General features: G+C 39.2%; 1 protein-coding gene across 1 annotated transcript in view; it reads left to right on the top strand.

The window, feature by feature from the left end:
* Positions 1-22380, top strand: part of col1a2 (collagen, type I, alpha 2) — a 51084-nt gene extending 28704 nt beyond the window's left edge. Inside the window, exons 29-52 of the mRNA XM_078422753.1 lie at positions 193-246; positions 1519-1563; positions 1657-1755; positions 4029-4136; positions 4725-4778; positions 4878-4931; positions 6545-6598; positions 7688-7741; positions 7843-7950; positions 9918-9971; positions 10318-10371; positions 11582-11743; positions 11835-11942; positions 14474-14581; positions 14706-14759; positions 14894-15001; positions 15106-15159; positions 16203-16310; positions 16415-16468; positions 16563-16670; positions 18261-18504; positions 19680-19870; positions 19992-20234; positions 21410-22380. Of these exons, the coding sequence (XP_078278879.1) occupies positions 193-246; positions 1519-1563; positions 1657-1755; positions 4029-4136; positions 4725-4778; positions 4878-4931; positions 6545-6598; positions 7688-7741; positions 7843-7950; positions 9918-9971; positions 10318-10371; positions 11582-11743; positions 11835-11942; positions 14474-14581; positions 14706-14759; positions 14894-15001; positions 15106-15159; positions 16203-16310; positions 16415-16468; positions 16563-16670; positions 18261-18504; positions 19680-19870; positions 19992-20234; positions 21410-21556 (2427 nt within the window). The 3' untranslated portion in view covers positions 21557-22380. The remainder of the gene's footprint in view (positions 1-192; positions 247-1518; positions 1564-1656; positions 1756-4028; positions 4137-4724; positions 4779-4877; positions 4932-6544; positions 6599-7687; positions 7742-7842; positions 7951-9917; positions 9972-10317; positions 10372-11581; positions 11744-11834; positions 11943-14473; positions 14582-14705; positions 14760-14893; positions 15002-15105; positions 15160-16202; positions 16311-16414; positions 16469-16562; positions 16671-18260; positions 18505-19679; positions 19871-19991; positions 20235-21409) is intronic.
* The last annotated feature ends 1611 nt before the right edge of the window (positions 22381-23991 follow it).

Genomic DNA, 23991 nt, shown 5'->3' with positions numbered 1-23991 from the left:
GGCACTGACATGCGAGAATTGTCCATTTTTATTTGTAAAATGAAAAGTCAGTTTAAAGTATTTCATAAATGTAAAACACTAAAAAGGGGCATTGTGTGTCGGCTGCATGTGATTTTGTCAACATGAAAATCTTTGATATTTGTTAGTACTCTCACCAAATATTAATGGAGTTTTTTCTCATTGTTACTATAGGGTCTTCCCGGTCCTTCTGGTGCAGTTGGAGAACCTGGGAAACCAGGTGATAAGGTAAGGAGACAATTGACAATCTATAAAACTCTACATATAAGAAATAACGTATCATTAGCCATGATCACATTGAATGGCAGTGAAGGGCCAGATGGCCTACTCCCGCACTTATTGTCTATTGTCTATCTAAATATTTGAACTTGAATGTTTTGAAGGGGAGGGTAAACATTTATCCAGCTAAAGAACTATGATAAATACTGTACAATACATTTGTGATTTATGCTCCCCTCACACATGATTGTACTGGAAATGTAATGAGTCGGACACACAGGCCTTCAGAAGAACTGTTAGATATTCATAGGCAGCCTGTTTTAAAACACCATAACTAGACTGCAGATAGACACAAAAAGCTGGAGCAACTCATATAGCTGACTTTTCAGACCCAAAAAATTACCTGTTCCTTCTCTCCAGAGATGCTGCCTGAGCTGCTGAGTTGCTCCAGCTTTTTGTGTCTACCTTTGGTTTAAACCAGCATCTGCAGTTGCTTCAAACACATAACGAGACTGCATGCAGGTTTGCTCACTTAGCTCTCATAATCATAGTTAGATAATTGTAGCCAGAATACTTTTTTTAACTGATTCCAAGCAGTACTTTAAAAAACAAGAGGTCTGATCACATTCTAGGAAATACCCTTAGGAGCATGACCGAAGGTTCACAAAAACAGCTCACAAATCTGTGATCCTGATCTCACTAGCAGTGTGTACACATGCAATAGCACTGAACAAAATACATCCACCTACATCGAGTTATCGAAATCAGCAAGTAATTAATCAATCTTTTCTGCTAGTCTTTTATCATTGAATTAGAGCTAAATGCTTTAACACTAGTTAAATTTGTGTAAATTTAACTCTGTTGAAGAAATGTTATTTAGATTGTCATCTTCACTATCTGTGTGATGGTTTAAAGAAACACACCTGTCCAATTTTCAGTGCTTTGATTTCAATAGCAAGAAAATCAGATGGATTGTCTAATCCACAGGTCTGCTCTGATGGATGGCACTTCCAGCTGCCATTTATGTTATCAAGATTCACGCTAGCCATCTTATTTTATTACTGTTCACTATATAATTTTTCAGAATATGGTCTCCTTTTTGAACCATATCTCATAAATCCAAATAGTTTAAATTTAACCAAGAGGAAACAGAGGGAAAGCACATCTTGGTTGATAGACATAGTTGATAGTATATTTGTTTATTTTTGAATTTGAAATGATATTTTCATTTGCATTGTGATGTTAAAACATCTCACTTATCCCTTTCTTATTTCATCACAGGGTATCCGAGGTGATTTTGGTAGTCAAGGTTCTTCTGGAGCCAGAGTAAGTTCAAGTTTCTTTTTTGCTTTTGACCTCTAAAATAGCTTAGCATATAGCATCATTATTACAGCAATTTCTTCATATTTCCCTGCTTAGGGTGAACGAGGTCTCCCAGGTACACAAGGCAGTTCTGGTCTTCAAGGTCTTACTGGTACCCGTGGTCCCTCAGGTGCCCCTGGTGTTGATGGTTTAAAGGTACGTTGAAAGCAAATAATTCAATTGTTGCTGACGCTTTTTTGACAACGTTTTTTGACAACATGAAAGGTTTCTTGCCTTGCATTATGCAATCTAAATACAAATGTCACAAACTGTTTATTTTGTTCCAAGTAAATTCACTCACTAGCTAATTAGTGATTTGTTACATTGTACCAGAATACTTTCACAAAATGATAGTTTGTTTTCTAAAATTCACTCTGAATGAAAGTTCCACTGCAGTTTGTTTTACTTGCTATATAATACTGAGTTTTAAAAAAGCATCATTAGCAGGCAAAAATAATTTGAAGTATATTTTCCTTTAGTCTGAAGATCACATTAATTACATTTGAAGTGAGTGTTTACTCATGGTTGCAGTAAAGTAACCACTCAACCATTTGAGTAAAAGCATATTTGTATATCATCACTGTTAAATAATTATCTTATACCCACTCAGCGATTATTGCATTTTGCAAAGACTCAGTAGTTAGGGCAATTGTGTATTTGGTTGAGTAAAGTTAAGTCCAATAATACCATATCATATAGCTTAATTTAATTAAGGAAACATATCTTAAAATATATGGAGAGTACTGGAAACAAAAAATGTATGCAATAAATCAGCACAAAACAACTGGCCAAATCAAGACTGCGACAGCTCTCATCATGCATCCCCCTCGCCTTTGTTCGGAGGTTATTCCCCGCCCCCCCCCCCTTCACTGAATTAAACTGCATTCCCAACATAGCTGCTCCATTTGTATGAAGTTAAATATTTTTTTACTTCAGTAACTCATCACCCTTTATTTCCAACAAGTTATTTGCGTGCAAAAACCATCGGCTAGTTAGATATGTTATTTTGTTGGAGAATTATCATTTCCCATAGTTTTTATTGAATTTCTTTAAGATAATTTACACACATCTTGTCATGGATGCAAAGGAGAAAATATTCAAATCTCTCAATTTTTCTGGTCGACATCAGGCAGATTGTTTTGAGAAATACTGGTAGGCTCAAGGTTTCTACACATGCAGGCACAAATACTGAAGTCCCAAACTCTCATGGTTCTTCACTTGTGCATCTACAACTGAGTCCAGTGTTGAAGTGCAAAGTTGCGGCAATCACCTCTGGTGCAGGAAGTTCCCTCCATTTAGTCAATCACATCTGGTGTAGGGAGCTCTCTCCATTGAGACAATGGAAGAGGATGTCTTCAAAGGAATGAGCAAAGTATTCATAATTTTAGTCATTTTTAATTGCTTCAGTGAAGTTGAATGTTTTTAATTTTTTAACATTCATCTTGGTCACTTTTTTAATGTTTACATAATTTTCAATTTACATAATCACAGAGGGTCATGCACCAGTGAGCCAATCATCAAGCACTAATTTACACAAAATCCTATTTTCATTCTTCCCTCAATGCCATCAACCTCCTCCAAATGTTATCACTCGCTTACACACTGGCGGCAATGTAGAGTGGTCGATTAACCTATCAACCCACCTGTCTTTGGACTGTGGGAGGAAAGCAAAGCACTCTGGGGAAACCTATACATTCACTAGGAGAACATGGAAACCACACAAACGACACTGGAGATCATGTTTGAAGCCTTGTCACTGAAGCTGTGAGGCAGCAAGTTTGCATGATGCATAACATGCCACCCTCTCATTTAATAGTTTCCCTCATGTTTTAAATGGTTTCAACTTTTAATGTTAATTTTTTTATTTAATGTTACTCTAATTTTTTTTAATTGTTTAGTAGTTTGATTCTTTAAAAAAAAATAATTAACATCTTAATGTTAGAAATATTCATAGCAATTCACAGCTTTGATGATCAGTTAAGGTCAGGGCATAGGTTAGCTGGCTGTCAACATTATGCACAGCCAGTTTGTTGTTGGCACATCCCTCAGCATTCACCCCAAGTAATTTGATTTCTGTACAGGCTGCATAACCTCGGCACTGAGGTTGGAGCCAGCTTCTTCCACCAAACACATACCAAAAGTATGCCTAAATTTGACCGGGGGACATGATAACGGCAATAATAGGCAGGTCATTGCTGCCAGCAAAATCTGGCCTGCGTTTCAGTCTTCCATCTGCAAACTGCACTGGTGTTCATCTGACTCCTTTGCACAGACTCAGCCAATTTTCAGTTACACACCTTTTTGCATATGACAACTTGGTCCTACTTGGCAATTAAAATATCTTTGTAACAAGAAGCAAATGATTTGCAGTGATTAGAATACAAAATATTAACTAACACACAGCAATGTTGTTCATTGGCCCCGATTAGGGTGAAGCTGGTGATACTGGACTCCTTGGTCATACAGGACCTCACGGTTCTCAGGGTATGCCAGGTGAAAGAGGTGGTGCTGGGGTCTCTGGCATAACGGGTGAGAAGGTAAATCTTCATCCATCTTTGGTGATGTTAATTTTCTTTTAATACTTTATAATTTTCTTCATACGCTTTATTTCTTCCTGGCTGAGTGTAAAGCTTGAATAGTAACTGTGTGGTATCCGCCAATCTGAATGAAAACTACTGTTATTACATTGTATGCTTCCTGTTGATTGCATATTTACACCTCATTCTGTGGGCAAAAACATTCATCCCGGCCAGTTCCACCAAACTCTTTCTTCTGTGGTGGCAGCACTCAGCCCTCTGATGATACATTCCAATGGCTTTAGAAGAAGCAAGTTTCACAAGAAGAACACAAAGGACCGCTGCCTCTCTGTGGCATTATCCACCAGAGATGAACGTTCGGGTCAAAATGGGTCTTTCATCCAGTATTGCTTTTCATTAACATGTTAAAGAAGCGTGAACCAGAACAAGTGCAACTCACAGCCATTGGATATTCTCCACAAATGTACAAAAGCATGAGCAGTCTTGAAAGTATTCGCTAAAAAATGTATGAGATGTTAAGGTGCAATAATAATACTTCTTAATGTTACATTAGTATCATAGTCTGACTCATCATACGTATCTTTACAGGGTGACATTGGTTCACATGGTCCTCAAGGAAACTCAGGCATGGATGGTCCACGGGTATGTCTCAGATAACAATTATTTTGCCTCTTTTGTTTTTAATGCCACTTTAGTACAAACTGCTGAAACTGATGGCTTTGTATCTCCCCTATTCTGTAGGGTGCTCCGGGTCCTGCTGGTGCTCTTGGTCCTGCCGGCCCACCTGGTGACAGGGTAAGTTTCTGAAAACCTACATCGATCAGCTCTTGTCATCTTTACCATAACAATTTCTCTTCTCAAGTTCTTGTACAATTTTGCTATCCAGGTTACAGTCAATCATCGCCTGGCGAACATAACTGTAATTTGAGGATTTTTGTGAGATTTAGTTTAAAGGTCTAGGAAACTATTTGCAATGCACAATAGATGAAGACTAACATAAGAGGAATGGAGAACAGCGGGATCCAGGAGTACTTGACCATGGGCTGCTGAAAGTACCAAGACAGTTTAGCAAAGTGATTAAGATGGCGGAAGAGACACTCGCCTTAGTGCATCAAGGCACCCAAAATATAAAAATATGGGAGGTAATCCTCAAATATATAAAGCATTAGTTATTCTACAATCTGTACAATTCTACTCCGTACAGATCTGTCCACTGTACATTTCTGGACAACATATTAGAGAGACCACAGAGAAGATTAATGTGGGTGATATGGTGGCACAGATGGGGTGACATGGAGATGTGTGGTGCTATTGCCTCACAGCTTCAGAGACCTGGTTTGAAAACTGACCTCAGTTGCTGCCTGTATGGTGGGTGCACAATCTCCTGCAAAGTACTGTGGTTTACTTTTACATCTCAAAGATGAGTTGGTAGGTGAGTTAACTATTGTAAATGTAACCCATATCAAAACAACCAAAGGGAAGTTGATATGAGAGAGAGTAAACTGTTGGGAAAATGGGGAATGGGACTGATAGTATTATTCTGCTGGGAGCCAGCATGGACTCAGTGGGTTGAATAACCTCCTTCTGTGTTATAATAAATAAGTGACCAGGGTTAGAGAATGTTAGCTGTGAGTAGAAATGACCTATGCTGGAGATGTAACTGAGATATATAAAATCATGAGATATCTAGGCAGCTGAACAATTCTGCCATTCCTTCTCATGATAAGCACAAAAGCGCACTTTGTCAAAGAATTAGGCAATATTTGGGGATCTGGAAATTACTGCCTGAAAGTGGAAACTTGTAACAAGGGTTATGAATCTTTGAAATTTGCTACCCCAAAGATTAGACTCAATAAATACATTTGCACAAAGGAGGCATATTTGTCGACTTTATTAAATCAAGAATCATGTGGAACTAGTGAGGAAATGGAGATCGGGATCAGATCAGCTATGATCTGGTGGAATGGTGCTGCATTTCTTGTGTTCTTGCTGGAAAAGAGAGTAGCATGTAGAATAGCCCGAACACAGTGAGTCAAATGGCCTCCTTCTGTGCGTCAAATTTCCATGATCATTAAACTGATGGTTCTTCTGTAACTGCCAACATAAACACTACTGGAAGGTATCACAAAATGCTGGAGTAACTCAGCAGGTCAGGCAGCATCAGTCCGAAGAAGGGTCTCGACCCGAAAAGTCACCCATTCCTTCTCTCCTAGATGCTGCCTGACCTGCTGAGTTACTCCAGGATTTTGTGATACCTTCGATTTGTACCAGAATCTGCAGTTATTTTCCTACCCAACATAAGCACTACTGTTCATTTGGATCATGGACAAGATTTTCCTGTCGTGATAGTTTCCATTGGATCACTTTTTTATTCCTGTCATCTACTAACGTACGTTTTTCTTTGTCAGGGTGAATCCGGTTCCTCTGGCCCACCTGGATTATCTGGCGCACGCGGGGCTCAAGTAAGTAAAGAATTGAACGAGATATCGTGTTCCTCTCTGTTTTGTGCTGTGGCTTAGGATTCCCTTGGGGCCTGCATGAGCAAATTAAATGACTGTTGTGTGAATGGCCCGCAAGTCTTACCCAGGGGCTAGAGTAGAGCACACAAAGAGAGTGAGGATGGTCTGGTGCCTTGGCCAATTCGAAAAGCATGGGGAGAGAAGCCCAGAGTGGGGGTGAGGTCCTGGATCAGAAGGAAGACTACAGATGATTGTTGGGTACCAATGTTCATTGGTGGTAGTTGGGGAGATGATTCTGGTTGTCAATTAGTAAGGCTTTCAGAGAATGGGTAAGGTGGCACTCTGGTTTGGTGATTGGTGGGTGTGATGTTTGAGTTATCAGCAGCAGGCTCAGATTGAGTCATTGATGAAGCGGGAGGTTCTTAGGTTATCAATGGGTATTGGGGCACATTGATGTGACGGTTTGGGTGATTTGTGGTCAGTAGGTATGAGGCGAGTGGGAATCGGGTGACATGGCTCACCAGTTGGGAGGTTTGGGTGTCAGTACAATAGGCAGGGTTAGTGGGATCCTAAAGGAGAGCTGGCAATGTAAAGGAGACCCATCTCAGTCAGGTTCCTAGCCTCAACTAGAATCTGCATGGGGCCACTTTTCAGACTGCAGAAATAGGCCGGGCATTTGTGTTAGAAGCCTGCTTCTGCAGAAGAGCACACAGATCTCTTCAACATGAATTAAAATCCCTGTGGTGGTACCTGAACATCCATTGCACGCTTTTGGACACCACCACACGTATCCAGGGTGCTTTATGCACCACTTGTTCAATGCAAGAGGGAACCCAATATGAAAACTGCAGATTACATAGTTCATACAGTGTGCCATTGATCTTTGTTCATGTTACATTTTTCATAAGAATTAAATCATGTAGACCTCAAATTGCTCCCCATATATTTTTAACCAATTGCTGAAAATGCAACATAAAACCACAATAGAATTGCAATACATTTACAATTAGTCCTATTTCTAAGACTTTTTTCAGGCTGCTCTATGAAGTGGAATATTGGTGACATTATTTGCTTTGATCTTTCTCTGCCCAGGGTGAACGTGGAGATGTTGGTCGCGCTGGTCCCACTGGATTTGTTGGCTCTCCTGTAAGTCTGAAAACTCTCCTCCAATTTATTTAATGATTTTCATTTCATTTAATACCAGGCTCTCACACATTTATGTTGTTGATTCTTTTCTCGCTGTATAGGGTGCAGATGGACACACTGGACTTAAAGGAGAGAAGGGTGTGACTGGTACTAAAGGAGAAGTCGGCTCTTCCGGTGCTGTGGGATCTCATGGCCATGTTGGTGCTGCGGTAAGCCTCTGAATCTAAGGCATTAGACTAATGAGCAGTCCTACCCCAATTCATTGACAGTTAGATTCAATCGGAACCAGAAGGGAGCTTTTTCACTCAGAAGGTGGTGGGTGTATGGAACGAGTTTCCAGAGGAGGTAGTTAAGGCAGGTACTATAACAGCATTTATAGAATCTTACAGTCATATAGGTCACACTGACCAACATGTCCCATCTACATGTCCTACCTACCTGCCTGCGTTTGGCCCATATCCCTCTAAACCTGTCCTCTCCATATATCTGTCCCAATGTTTCTTAAAAAGATACTTGAACAGGAACATGGATAAGAAAGGTTTAGAGGGATATTGGCCAAAAGTGGGCAGGTGGAACAAGCTTATATGGGGCATGTTGATTAACATAGACAAGCTGGGCTGAAGGGCCTATTTCTGTGCTGTATGACTTTATAACATACTAGACCAAGTGGACCCATTGGGCCCAAACCTCTCCTGCATTGGTGCAGCACCCTCTCCCCACCCCTCCCCCACCCCCCTATCCCCCACTCCATTCCCCTCAACCCCCCTTATCCTCCCTCCCCCCATCCTCCCTCCCTCCCCCTCCCTCCCTAGGAGATAGACTTAGACTTTAAAATGTGAATAACCTTAAAAATATAACACCGATTTGAATGAAACTTCTTCCATTATCACCAAAGGGTCGACGGTGAGTAAGGTGGGCCTAAAATTGTTGCGCTATCGTGTACCGTTTTGGCTGTAGTTCAGGAACAAACAAACAAACAAATGAGAGTTTTAGTACATAGATGAAATATCTCTTCAAAAGATAAGAGTCTGTCTTAAAAAGGGACAGAGATGTGACATGATGGTTCAGTACCCAGTTTTCTGTTACCAATAACTCCTGTTGCAATTATTAAAGCTGTAATGAAATTATGAAACTTTCCAATCCATTGAGCTACTTTTGTCATTTTGTGATACCAACAATCGTGAGATTGAAGGGTCTGAATTCCCTCAGATTAGTTTACATTGGAATAAGTTGTTGAGATGCTGATAAGCAAATTAATTCTAGTGACATCATAACTGTTCAGCAAATTATACCAAGCATTTTATTTTTCTTAATGCGTGCCTCAATATTCTATCCATAGAATTTAGCTGGTCATGGTCAGGTATAAGTAAAGATTTTGAATAATTTAATTGGTACAATCAAGCACTTTTACGAGATATAAGTAAACACATGGATAATACCTAACAGATAGATTACACTTTCTTTATGAAACAGATGCACGGCAAGTTTGCCAGCTAGAAGAAATAGTAGTACTAAAAATACATGTCACATGACTACTAACATTTCTGTTAAGGTCCTTGAGTGAAGATTTTTGTCCCAAGAGCAATCAGTCACAGACCTGATGACACATGAATTCTCTCTTGTCAGTTGGATCCACCCCAAATTCTGTGTCAGAATATTTAGAGTTCTAGAATGAAGCACAAGTTATGGCCCTCTACATATTTTGTCACTTATTATTAGGAGTTCTTTCTCATGGCATAATAACTTGCAATCATCTTCTGCCTCTACTTATTGAGAAAGTGGCACGAGCAATAAGATAGATCCACTGGAATCTGCTGCTCCTCTAACAAAGCAATAAAAGGCACAAAGTGCTGGAGCTATTGACGAGTTGGTGAATTGTGAAGCTGGAGGAAGGAATATGGGTGGAAGGGTTGGATGGAGGGGAGTTTGGGTGGGGCATAGGGAAGGGAGGGGGTGCAGAGAAAGGTAGGCAGGGAAGAAGATGAGGGGGTGGTAGTTTCATAAAATTGGATTGTTCAGTGTTCATACCATTGGGATGTAAGCAATCCAAGTGGAATATGAGGTGCTGAATATGATCAGCAGGGTAGGCCTGGAACATTGTTGGTTACATAAATGTATATTAACTGTGAACACAACAGCCCTTTATGTTAATAACTAATTGCATTTCTCTCCTTAGGGTGCTGCTGGTGAGCCTGGTCTACAAGGAGCATTGGGTTCAACAGGTCCAACAGTAAGTTAAAAAATAATTGCACTGCAAATATTTAATTGAGATAAAAGTTTAAATGTTTGGGATTGGGGTCTTAATTTAAATGTAAGGAATAGGTCATTTAGGACTGAAATAGTTCAGATAAATTTTCACTTTAGAGGGTTATGTATGTTCAGTTGATGAGTATATTTAAGATTGAGATCAGTAATTTCTTGTATACGAAGAAAATGTAGAGGCACAGAAATGGGGTGCAAAGATAATGTATAACCTGATCTCATTAAATGGTAGAACAGTTTAGTATCCTAATTCTGCACCAATTTGAATAATTGCCTACCGTTAGCTAATTTCACAACTGCTTTACTAATTCTAGGGTATGACCGGCTTCCCAGGACCCGCTGGCCTCGTTGGTGCTCCTGGTCCATCTGTAAGTCATTTAAACCTTCAATAATAATGTTTAAAACATGATAAATCTGATGTGCAGTGTTCAAGTACTTAGTGTCAATATTAGAAATAATATTGGGATATTGTATATGAGACAAGTTTTATATTTGACAGTGAAACCCACATCAAATTTCAGTATTCATATTATTAATTCTTAGACTCAAATGATTTTTTTGTTGCATTTATTACCAAAGATTAGATGTGATGGAGATTCAAGAAGATAATTTAATAGATTATTTCACTTCCTCTTCTTATTCTGGTTGATCTGTAATTCTTGACTGCCCTAAACAAGAACTACAACTTTATGTTTACTCCATTCATTACGATCTGAATCCCAAACAGGGTGAAAACCAATATCATGCAGGTGTTTGTTATAAACCTAATTTAGCTCCAGGGGTCATGAAGCAGGGGGCAAGCTGGGCCACAGTCCCACTAACTGTACCTTAAAAATCATTAAATACATGAAAGAAATGCATATTTGCATTTAATATATGTACTTGCATATTTGCATCTAATATATGTACTTAACATACCCGCTACCAAAGCAGTCCTCAAGCACATGTCAGACTTAGGTTAGACTGCTAGCTTAATTGCAATCAAGTAGAAACCTCCAGATGAAGGAGGAAATAGAAAATCATGAACTGGGTTCCTCAATGTTCCTCAAACGTTTGAAGAAGAAAAGAAAGTAAAGTTAACGTTTCAGGTCCATTACCCTTTTTCAACCTGATGCAAGGTCAAAAAGTTAAAACATTCCTCCTCTCACTCAGATTGTGTATGATCTAATGAATGCTTCCAGTAACTGCAATTATTAATTCATGTTTGTTATCTGTGAATGAATTATTTGCTATTTGCTGGATATTCCTGGAGTAAACCCTACAATGTAAAAAAGAACTTGACATCTTTTGGAATTATTATATCCATGGTGACATCAATAAGATGTATCCCACTAAGGTTTGCACAATAACAGAGCAAACAGTGTGTTTTCTAAAACAGATGTTCCTTATTCTAAATTTACAAAATATTGTTTTGAAAAACATGGTAAATTGTACATTGCTTCCAAATTTTCCATCAGTGAGGGAATAATAGAAAATATTCTATTTTATATAAAATATAAAATTTTATATAAAATATCCAAGCATCAGAAATTCTAATCAAGTGCATAAATGTATATTATTTTCCATTTGTCTTTGTAGGGTCCCCAAGGTCCACTAGGACCTGTTGGTCCATTTGGTAATACAGGCCCACAAGGTGCAAGAGGTGACTCAGGTCCACAAGGCCGCTCAGGTGGAACAGGTCCTTCAGGTATGGTTGGTTACCCAGGAGAAAAGGGTCCATCTGGTGAAACAGGAAGTGCTGTAAGCAACATTAAACTTATATCAAAAATTATTTTTTATTAGGAATGCGACTTATCCTGACTTACCCACTTGTGTTGATCTTTCTGTACAGGGAATTGGTGGGTCTATTGGTCCTCGTGGTTTACTTGGTCATCTGGGCACAATCGGTCTCCCAGGAACGAGAGGCGAAATGGGTGTCCCAGGTGCCGTTGGTCAAAATGTAGGTATAAAGTTTTTATCAACCAGTTAACAAATACACTGAGTGGTACCACGATATGTTCATATTCTTCAAGGCTCTGTTTGGAACAAATATTACATAAAATACTATCATCTTAAAGTACAATATTTAAAAATATTGCATGCATTGGCTTTATATTCGATTTGAATTTTGTTTCATCCTTTATGTTATTCAGAGAGCTGGGTGAAATAAATGAAAAGCTGCTGAAATATTGGGGATTTAAAAGCCTGTAGATTGTGTTTGAGAGGAAATGTTTGGAGAAGATTGATCACTGTGCTTAAGGCAATTAATTTTAATTAAATTCATTTGAAAGGAAGGGCAGAGAAGATAGGGAACTCCTGACAGGTTAGCCTGACATAAGTTTCAGGAAAATATTGGAATCCATTTTTAAAGACCTAAAATATATGATCAAGCAGATTTAACATTGCTTAAGAAAGAAAAATGTGTTTGATGGATCTAAATTAGAGGATGTTTCTATTCAGGGTGGATAAGGGAGATCAATTGATTTTTAATAGGCTCTTATAAGGTGATAGACAGTATATTATTACATAATCCAAGGACAAAGTGTGGCTATCTACCACAGCTGAAAGTTTTGTTAAAAAATAGTAAACATAAACTACATGGATCCTCAATTAATCTATTTTTGTTGGTAAACTGGTATTTATGGAGTAGCAGAGCAATCAGTGCTGAGCTTTCTGCTACTTATAAACCAGATGAAGAGACCAAGCTTCATGCATCTGAGTTTGCTGATAATATTGATATTGGTTTATTATTGCCACATGTACTGAGATAGTGAAAAACTTTGCATTGCATGCTGTCCAGAAAAATCATACCATACATGAGTACAATCAAACCATGTACAACTACAATGGTTAGTGCAAAAAGAGAAAGGAAACGGAGAACAGAAAAATGTAGGTTTTAAAAAAAGTACAAGGACCTCAACAAGGTAAATTGGGACCTACATCCTTAGAATGGAGAGATATGCATCAGATGCAGGCAAATGAGATTAATTTATCTTGGTATCATGTTCGGCATGGACATTGTGGGTTGAAGGACCTGTTCCTGTGCTGTACTGTTCCATTTTATGGGAGGCCAGTTACAATGCTAAATATAAAGCTAAATGAGAAAGTGAACAATGATGGGAATGCAAAGTCTGCAGTAAGTAGGTTATGTAAGTGATCAGAGTGAGTATAATGTGGGGAAATAAGATGTTATTCATTTTGCTAGGAGGAATAGTAAAATCGTTTTTTTTTCAGATGGCAAGAAGCTAATTGACATGAAGGAAACAATTAGGAAGGCAAACAGCATATTGATCTTTATTTTAAGGGGATTAAATTAGAAGTGGAAAAGCTTGTTGCGATTCTACCTGCGGTATTGGTGATAACATATCAATCTCTGAACCACAGAATAATGATTTGCACCAACCATTGTAGATTAATTCTAGGATGAGGGAGCTCTGTGAAGAGAAATGAATGTACCAGGTCAATGCTCATTCACGTTTAAAAGTTGAAACAAAATTCTCCCAGGAATTGAAGAGAAAGTGCAGGCAACTTTTTCCCTTCAGTCAGAGAGGCTGAACCACGGGACATAATCTCATGACAAGCAGCCAAGCATTTAGAACTGAGCTGAGGAAACGTTTCTTTCCCCTCAGATTGCAACCCGTTGGAATTATTATTGCATGGATTACCCAGAAATATAGACCTGAGCCATGAACGTATTGGTCAGTAATAATGTCAGGATCTAATATTTAGAGACTTCCCACATCGGGTAACATTTGAAGTTATACTCTGTAATTTAGTAAATAAAGGGGGTTTTCAGTTCAATAGTATTTTCACCAGGAGAGAATATTTTGCAGCTATTTATATTATAAGGAGTGTGGTGATATAATGGTTAAGTTAAGATGCTTGAATATTGATCAAGAGACATATCTTTGATCCATCAAGCCAGCTGAGAATTTAAATTGAAATCATAAAATTAATCTGGAAATAAAAAAGTAATCTTCATAACAAGGAGCAGGAAACTAGGAGATAATCATTAATAACCCATCTGCTCTTCATGGAAGGAAATATGCCATCTTTGCATTCTGGGCCTGCACGCGACCCCAGTCTAGCCACTGTTGAGCAGCAATTAGAGATGGACAAAAACACTAGAGGGTTTTTATCGATGAACACATCCCATGAATGGGAAAATGAAAAAAATAAACATCACTTCAAGAAATAATAGTTGTTACGTTTCACAGAGGAGCTACTGGTCATCCACCATAACTCCACTGGCAAAGTATTGCGAAGTTCATGGAGAAATGTCATTGGTACTTGTTTAAAGCAGCAGATGGCATTTGACTGGTTTTCCAGTCCTTTTCTGTTATAACCTCTGCAGAATTCTTGTGGAACCCTGCTATAGTTGGTGCTGGAATGTTCCTTATAATTTGAAACGGTTGGTGTGCCTGTCAGATAAATACCACTCCCGGTCATTCCTTGGTGATTTAACCTTATGTCTTTGTTATTTGTTTGCAGGGTATGCCTGGTGCAGTAGGTCCTGCAGGTTCTGCAGGTCCACGGGGATCCGCAGGTGCCATTGGTTCTGCTGGCATGCTTGGTCGACATGGTGAATCTGGTCGCGATGTAAGTGCACCACTATCTCACTATTGCCAACACCGACACTTTATAACCATACACCTCGGAACGGCAGATCATACCCTGCACATCATACGTATAACCTTTTCTTTTTCTTTGTTTTGTTTTTCAGGGAAACCCTGGTAGTGACGGTGCTCCTGGCCGCGCTGGATTCCCTGGAGCCAAGGTACGTGCAGTCCTAATGGCTACTCTCGGAAAGCTACTGTTCCTTGACCTAACACCACATTGTTTCTGTAACAGTTTAAGTAGATTATCTTTTCTTTTGTAGACACAAAATGCTCTCTTATTTCCATTATGCAGGGCGAGCGTGGAGAAGGTGGCAGGGCCGGCTTTCCTGGTGCACTTGGGCAACCCGGTGCTCACGGCCATGCAGGTCCAGTGGGCAAGACTGGCAACCGTGGTGAGGCTGTACGTTTGCACTTTCAGTTCTTAAAGCGAGGTCCTTTTTATGAATTAATGTAAATCTTTCATTTCATGACTTGAAAGTAAATCTCTGTTTCCTTTTGTGTCAGGGTGTTGCTGGTGCAGTTGGTCATGTAGGTGCATTGGGTCCAAGAGGTCTTGCTGTGAGTACATCTTCATGTAGCCCAACTAATGTTCATGTTTACACATTATTAGGCTGACTTAAGTTTCAGCATCTTTCCTCGTATTCCTGGGATCAGCCACTCCACCAGAATGGCAGAATTATGGATGGGGAATTCAGTTCCCACCCTGAGGGGCAGAAAATGTTTACATCGAGATTAAGGTGTAGGGTCACCAAAGCCTTGGTGCTGATATAAGCATAGGTATTGGCAGCTCTCCCCCCCCCCCCCCCCACCCCCACCTATATGGGTGGTCATAGGTTCATAAGTGATAGGAGTAGAATTAGGCTAATCGGCCCATCAAGTCTACTCCAAGTCCATTCAATTATGGCTGATCTATCTCTCCTAACCCCCTTCTTCTACCTTCTCCCCATAACCTCTGACTAATCAAGAATCTGTCTATCGCTGCCTTAACAATATCCACTGACGTGCTCCACAGCCTTCTGTGGTGAAGAGGTGAAGCTGATTCAGATGCTGCCTTATAGTGCCAGTGCCCCAGCTTTGATCCTGACTTTGGGTGTTGTCTGTATGGAGTTTTCATGTTCTCCCTATGACTGTGTGGGTTTCCTTAAGGTGCTCCAGTTACCTCCCATAAAACCTCCAAATAAGTGTGGGTTTACAGGTTGATTGTCCTTGATAAATTGTCCGAGGTGTGTAGGGAGTGGATGGGAAAGTGGGATAACATAGAACTATTGTGATTGACCCCAGCGTGGACTCAGGCTGCATCTTTAAATAAATCCGCAGACAAACACCCTGTCACTGGCTCTCCCTCCTTGACCCAAGGGCTTAAGGTAGAAAAGTTCCAGGCAAAGGAGTGCCAGTAGGGAAGTATCGTTTCAATTGTCGGCACAAGGGTCGATGCCGCATACCCTTTCTATCTACTCTTCTCCAATAGCAGCTTGAAAGCTACAAGGCCAAAGGTTGCAGGCTTATCTGGTTTGATGATAAATTAGTAGCCCTTTATAGGTTAATTTGTCCCTTATTCACGTGTTGCCATCAATTAAAAGTGTTTATTCCACTCTTTGTAGGGCCCACAAGGTCCACGTGGAGAAAAGGGTGAACATGGTGACCCAGGTTCCAGAGGCTTGAAAGGATTGAGAGGACCTGGGGGTCTGCAAGGTCTTCCTGGCGTTGCTGTAAGTAACTGTGTTGACGCTTGATCCTTCTCCCTCCCCCTTCCAACCTTTCTTCCATTGTTTTTGATAACAAGTGTTTCTCATTGATTTCCTTATCTTGACAGGGTATTTCTGGTGAACCTGGTGGTCATGGTGCTGCTGGACCAAGTGGCCCAAGAGTACGTAAAGAACCTTTGTTTCATAATTCAATGGATCAGTTGTTTGAAGAAATACACCAGCTGAAAAATAATCTGCTCTACTCATTGCTTCCAGGGTCCCTCTGGTCCTGCTGGTCCTCCTGGAAAAGATGGTTCCTATGGACATGGTGGTCCCATGGGTCCTGTTGGCCACCGAGGTCGCAATGGTGACATGGGTCCCCAAGTAAGTTGACATTTAGAACCTGGACAATTTTTTTTCATCTTTTTATATGCTGGGGAATACTTGCATTCTAATTTAGCCTTTCATAAATTCAATATGTACCAAAGTGGCTTTGAGCTGAAAAACTACTTATAACGTGTAGTCACTTTGCATTATAAAGGTAGGTAACAGCTTGTTTGCAGACAGCGATTTTCCACATATGTCAATTTAGTACTTGCTATATTATCTGAATTCAGTGATACTGGTTGAGGGCAAACTGTTGGCAGGTTAATTTCCTTTGCTTTTATTCAAAATTATATCATGAGATCTGTTGCGCCCAAGCAACAGCGGAGATGGATCCAAACATCAGCAGTGCAGCTGTACTGTTTGTGCTCAGGTCTCTGGAATGGGATGTGCACGGAGCCATGACTGGCTCCACCAGAATGCTGCATTGGTCCAACAATTCTGAGGCAATGAACCTGCGGCCTCTCCTATGATGCCAATTGTGACTGAAGGGGAGGATTGGCAACAGGATGCCTTCGCTACAGTTATTATTAAACTCCTGCCCAGGCCCACACTTGAAGAGTGATCACATGGTCCTTGAGGCACAAATCCCTTTCTGAGTTCAGTTATCAGTTTATTGTCACGTGTACCGAGGTACAGTGACAAGCTTTTGTTGCGTGCTATCCAGTCAGCAGAAAGACAATACATGATTACAATGAATGCATTTCCAGTATATAGATACGTGATAAGGGAATAATGTTTAGTGCAAGGTAAAGCCAGCAAAGTCCGATCAAGGATAGCCCAAGGGTCATCAAAGAGGTAGATAGTACACTGCTCTCTGGTTGTGATGGGGTGATTCAGTTGCCTGATAATAGCTGAAGGTCACTTTGCCCATTGTTTAAAAAAAAAGGAAGTTCAAAAGAGAAATGAAATCTGAACAATTTGATCACATAATAACCTACAATTTCCTTAGAATAGAAACCACGATGCTTACTAGTTGTTTAAAATAATCAGTCATGGTCTTTTAAATGGCAGAGTGGGCTTCAGGAGCTAGGTACTTCTGCTCCTAATTTGTTTCCATAAGGTTTTCAACAACCTGAATTTAACATCTCAACATATACTTTCCTTAGCCAACCTGATTCCAGACACAAAGGACATCAAATGATTTGGGACAAGAGTGGTAATATAGAATTGAGGTAAAGAATCAGCCATGATCATACCGAACAGCAGAGCAGGCTCAAAGGATTGAAGGTACTGCTCCTGCACGTATGTGTCTGTGCACATAAGTCCTGAGATAAAGCAGGTTGGCTAAGCTTTCATTTGCCTTGTGCAGGAGAAATATTAATCTCCCTGCTTCAGTTACTTGGTCACTCAGGTCTTTGATCTTTGATCAAAACCTGCTGCAAATTAGACATGCAATTAACAAGAATTTCAGTGAATCTCACACTTTCTTTTCCTAGAAAGACAGTTAGCAATGAAGTTAGCAACGTTTCCCTACAGAGTAAAAATCACGTAAGATCCCTGAGGAGGAATAACAGACAATGGTGTGCAAGTGATGGTCGCATAATGGGAGGCAACTGAAAATAGACTTTGAACCTTGCCCTTTCTTAGGGTCCTCCAGGTTCTCCTGGCATCCCTGGATTCCCAGGCGCTACAGGCGGTGACTATGAATTGAACAACCAAAGAGAGTACAGAGCTGATCAACCAGCTGCAACAGAGAAGAATCTTGAAGTTGATGCCAAACTGAAAGTTTTGACTAGACAGATTGAGAACATCCGCAGCCCCGAAGGCTCAAAGAAGAACCCTGCTCGTTCATGCCGCGACCTGAGACTCAGCCATCCTGAATGGATGTCAGGTATGTTCATGCAGAAAATGATATCATTGGGCAGCACAGTGGTGCAGCAGTAGAGTTGCTGCCTCACAGCACCAGAGACCCATGTTCAATCCTGATTACGGGTATCTGACCTGCTGAGTTACTTCGGCATTTTGTGATACCTCTGATTACGGGTACTGTCTGTTCAGAGTTTGTACGTTCTCCCTGTGACCTGCGGGGTTTGCTCCGTGTCTCAGGTTTCCATCCATATCCCAAAGATGTACAGGCTTATAGGTTAATTGGCTTCTGTAAATTGCTCCTAGTGTGTCAGAAGAGAAACTGTATTAACATGCTCGATGTTTGCTGTGATCTCAGTGTGCTGAAGGTCTGTTTCCACACTGTATCTCTAAACGAAATGAAATAAAAAAATTAGCAGCTTTCAAATTCAAAAATCACTGCTGATGCCACATCGCTGAACACAAAGGTCATAATACACAATTGCTGTGTTGGGACCAGTATAACACCCAGAAATAAACGTTAAAACACTATCTCTACCATTTGTGGAACTTTTGTGTGGCTCCCAACACTCTAAGATAGAAATATCCGTTTCAGTTTTGTATTTGGTATGATTTCACCAAAGAATAATAATAATAATAATAATATATTTATTTTATATAGCGCCTTAACACATGCACAAAGCGCTTTACAAATACAATTAACATAGAAACAAACAGACAAACTATCCTGACGGAAAATGATCCAATGATCCAATCTGGGCAAGATTGAAATTTGAGCATGTGGCACTCAAGAAATGGATGCCACATGAAACATATTATAAGTCAACAATTTCATAGTCATAGAGTACGGGAATAGGCCCTTCAGCCCAACTCGTCCATGCCAATGAAAATGCCCCATCTAAGCTAACCCCACTTGCCAGCCTTTCTTCCATAAACCTCTAAACCTTTCCTCTCCATTTGTGTATTTATTCTTGATTAATGCAAAGATAAATTTCACACATTGTAATATGAAATTTCCCCTTGCTAATGCAATCTTATTCTATTATGTTTTTGTATTACAACCTAAATTTAATGTTTGAGATGTAATATTGATTTATGCATCTGCTTTTATGTTCCTTTGTCTTTGTGTAGAAATGTCCCTGATTTGAGTGATTATACCAACAAGAATGTTTGATTCAATGTTAAAATGTATTGCCTTAGGTTACCACTGGATCGATCCCAACCAAGGATGCATCATGGATGCCATTAGAGTTTACTGCGACTTTGTATCTGGAGAGACTTGTGTACATGCCAACCCTGACATCGTTGAACGTAGGAGCTGGTGGAATAACAAGCATCCCCAAGAACAGAAACACATCTGGTTTGGTGAAACTATTAAAGATGGTGTACAGGTAACTGAAACCCAGATGTAAAGTGTTACATATTATTTTACAGCTTTCCATAAAGTCAGTGCTCCACAACATTCACTTAACGTTCAAGATAGATTTCTTAACATGAATATCTTTATTCCAGTTCGCTTACAATGATGAACACATCACTCCATTTGTCATGGGAACCCAGCTGACCTTCTTGCACCTTCTCTCCAATGAAGCCTCCCAGAATATCACCTACCATTGTAAGAACAGCGTAGCATACATGGATGAGGAGACCGGAAGCCTGAAAAAGTCAGTTATTCTTCTTGGTTCCAATGATGTTGAACTCCGAGCTGAAGGTAACAGCAGATTCACATACAGCGTTCTGGAAGACGGATGCACGGTAAGTTATGGTAGTTGCATTTAAAGCTAACCATACTTAAATGTGTTAATTGTGAGGACATTGCTGTTATCAATTGGATTATCTCCTAGCACATTTTTAAGGTATGGGTAAAAGAGCGAGTGAAGCTTCAGAAGCCATAGGAGCAATCTTTAAATATTGATCTGTTTACTGCTGTCGTTTTCTTCAGTATTCCTGCCTTAATCCCTATATAATATTCTCAAAATAAGGTGCCTTTTGTACTCTGCCATAGTATATCTATTATGTTTTTTCTTTTTTTTCCCTTTTCAATGCTTTAATTATATAAAGGAACTTTAGCTACAAATGCCACAATAATATCTTTATTGATCTCAACCATATTTCAACATTATGTTACATCCATCAAGCACTTAGCATTAATTTTGCATTAAATTATTTACTTTTGATAAAACCTTACTTTCTTCCCACCATCACATTGCTTCTAACCTTTTTAACCTATAAGCATGGTAATTATTCTCAATGCTTCAAGTTAAATAAGAAGGGTCATATTATATTCTGTTGATTGTGTCTCAGAAGGCAAAATATTCTTAACAAAATTTAAAGATGTAATATAGATTAGTAAAACTTAACAAGAATCTGCTAACTCCAAAAATCATAACAATAAAAAAGTTCCACAGATATGTTCAGATATTTCCCAGAAGTATGTAATCTTCAGTAATTTCTGGAAATGCATTTTAAATAGCAAATATTCAATTTCCATATAAATGTTAGAACATAGAACAGTGCAGTACAGGAAAAAAAAAGATTGAATTGTGAACCACTTAATTTAAACTAACTTGTTCTTAAGAAGTATTCTGTCAAATAAAACTTGCTTTGAATGTATATGTGAAGTTGTTAACACTCGATTAAAATGGAATAAGCAGTGGGCAATAAGGTGGTTACCCCCCCACCCACCCATTTAACATTAGCTCACACACCTGATCTCTATGCCCTTGATCAGATAGATGCCTGTTCAAAACTGCCCAGAAATTGCATATAGTTAATGGGGGTAACTCCAGAATCTTGAATAACCACATTAAAAGTGAACCCTCTTCAGAATTGTTTTATTTATTTCTAATCATTTTTAGATTGCATGTTTAGGATTTTACCAAACGTATGCATTATCTCAAAATAACATTATTCTATCTTGCTTTTAACAGAGACATACCGGTGAATGGAGTAAGACCGTCATTGAATACAGAACACAGAAAACATCTCGCTTGCCATTTATGGACATTGCACCTATGGATATTGGTGGCCCAGAACAAGAATTTGGTTTGGACATTGGCCCAGTCTGTTTCAAATAAATGAACTTGAGCTAAATTAGAATACTCTCTGCATTTTTTCTTTTATTTTTTACATTACTGACTCATTCCATGTCTTCTGCTCATCCACTTGCTTAAGTTCTGGGCTTAACGAGAAGTAGGAAATCCAAAAAAAAGGAAAGTTGTTTTCTCCGTGCAATTTTAATGCAGTTCCCAACAACTTGGAAATTTGAAGAGATTATTGCAGGTGAAACCTTGCCATAAAGGTTGAAATCAAAACAATGGAAAGTAAATAAAAGAAAGTGAAAAAGTGTGTCACTTGTAGTCTTTGAATATTTTCAAAGAGGAAGTTTAAAACCACAGCTTCCCAAGGTTTAAACTACCTCATACTTATTTTAAAGTATTAAACACATAATTTCTTTCTCAAAATTAACTGTGGTACTTGGGGTTCATGTCATTTTGTAAAGGTGCTAAGTGGTATTGAATTGTGCAAATACCGTACTTGAAGTACTAACTGTGGTGCTAACTGAATGTCCCATGCCATCAATGAATCTGTCACTTTGTGAGATCACATTTCCAGTACTGTATTAAGTTGTACAGTGGTTTTTATTTCTCAGTAAATTCCATTGAATATTACCATGGAATCCTCTTGTCTATTCCCAAATTAAACATGTGGATACCTTCCTTGCCATTTCCATCTCATTACTTCAGGTGTTCATGCTTTTAGCCATGCACTTTCACTCCAACTGAATGGAAAAAGGAGGCAACAATTCTAAAATCAAAACAATAACAAAAAATGTTCCTATTTTGTATATGTGACAAGTGAGATGTTTTAATAATTGTGAAATAAAGCATGAAAATGTTCTGAAGTAACTTGTTTCATGACTCTAGTTCATGTTACAAATTTTAAAAAGTGAAATATTCCCCCCCCAGCAATCCTTAAAGGATCAATCTTCCAAATAGACAGAGGAATAACTGAGTCAGATGTTGCCACCTTTCTCACATGGAAATCTAAATTTGACTATTGTTAAACACCCGGTAACAATATCCACTTATCAGTTACTAATCTGATCTCACAAGTTTTACTTGAGTTAAATCAGAATCTCACTATAGTATTCAATGTGAATTACCTGAAGGTGTGGGAAAAGTTGGGTCATCTATGCAGTAAAATGTTTAAGGTAGTAGTTTACAATGTCAAGACAAATGGATAACTTGAATGGTTCACAACTCTGGGCAAATAGAAAGTATTTCTAGCACAGAAGACTTCATTTTGTGTTCATTTCAAACACAACAATATTCTTTGTTGGAAGTAAGAAAATATGCATAATTTAAAATGTTAAGTTTTCATCTCCATGACCCCATGTACATTTATTATTTTATAGCAATAAGCTATTAATGTTTCACATCACCTTCTCTTCCTGACCTTTTTTTAATCTCTACCACCTCACCTTGCTAATTACTTAAATATCTAAAATTTCCTCTTTGACTGTGGCTTTTATCTTCCATCCGTTTGAATTTTCCTACTGCTTTACTTTATCAGTTTCCATATTCACCATGTACACTCACTACTTGTGTTTTCTCCACCATTCTGGTGGGAAAATATGCTAAGGTTCATCACTGGAGGGTGATCTAACAAAGCAATGCATGCTTCTAAATCAAATATCTTAGACAAGACTTGTTCCCCCCCCCCATATTCCACTGAGGGTGAAACCATCTTTTCCCAGGCCTTTTGCAGGCCTTTACTCAAAATATTTAAATATATTTCCCTTTGGTTGGAGTTTCTGTGCACAGTGGAGAAGTTACACAGTTGCAAAGATCAGAGGACCATCAGCAGTATGCCTTTTTTCATGATTAAAAGATTTGGTCAAAGCCCGAATCTTTGATGCAGGAGAATTCTAATAGTATTCAGTAGGGCTAATACAGACAATAAACAATAGGTGCAGGAGTAGGCCATTCGAGCCAGCACCACCATTCAATGTGATCATAGCTGATCATTCTCAATCAGTACCCCGTTCCTGCTTCTCCCCATACACCCTGACTCCGCTATCCTTAAGAGCTCTATCTAGTTCTCTCTTGAAAGCATTCAGAGACTTGGCCTCCACTGCCTTCTGAGGCAGTGAATTCCACAGATTTACAACTCTCTGACTGAAAAAGTTTTTCCTTATCTCCGTTCTAAATGGCCTACCCCTTATTCTTAAACTGTGGCCCCTGGTTCTGGACTCCTCCAACATTGGAAACATGTTTCCTACCTCTAATGTGTCCAACCCCTTAATAATCTTGTATGTTTCGATAAGATCCCCTCTCATCCTTCTAAAATCACCTCTCATCCTTCTAAAATCCCCTCTCATCCATCTAAAGAGCTGAATGGCCATGATTCAAGTGGGAGACTCACCTTAAGCATCAGCGCTACAGCTGCACACAGGGCAGAAGTGAAGTAAGCTAGTGTGAGCCAGCACTATATAGTAGTAAGGAAGTAG

The sequence above is a fragment of the Rhinoraja longicauda genome, chromosome 2, assembly GCF_053455715.1.
Source record: "Rhinoraja longicauda isolate Sanriku21f chromosome 2, sRhiLon1.1, whole genome shotgun sequence".
Lineage (NCBI taxonomy): Eukaryota > Metazoa > Chordata > Chondrichthyes > Rajiformes > Arhynchobatidae > Rhinoraja > Rhinoraja longicauda.
This window is presented reverse-complemented; position numbering and strand designations above follow the sequence as displayed.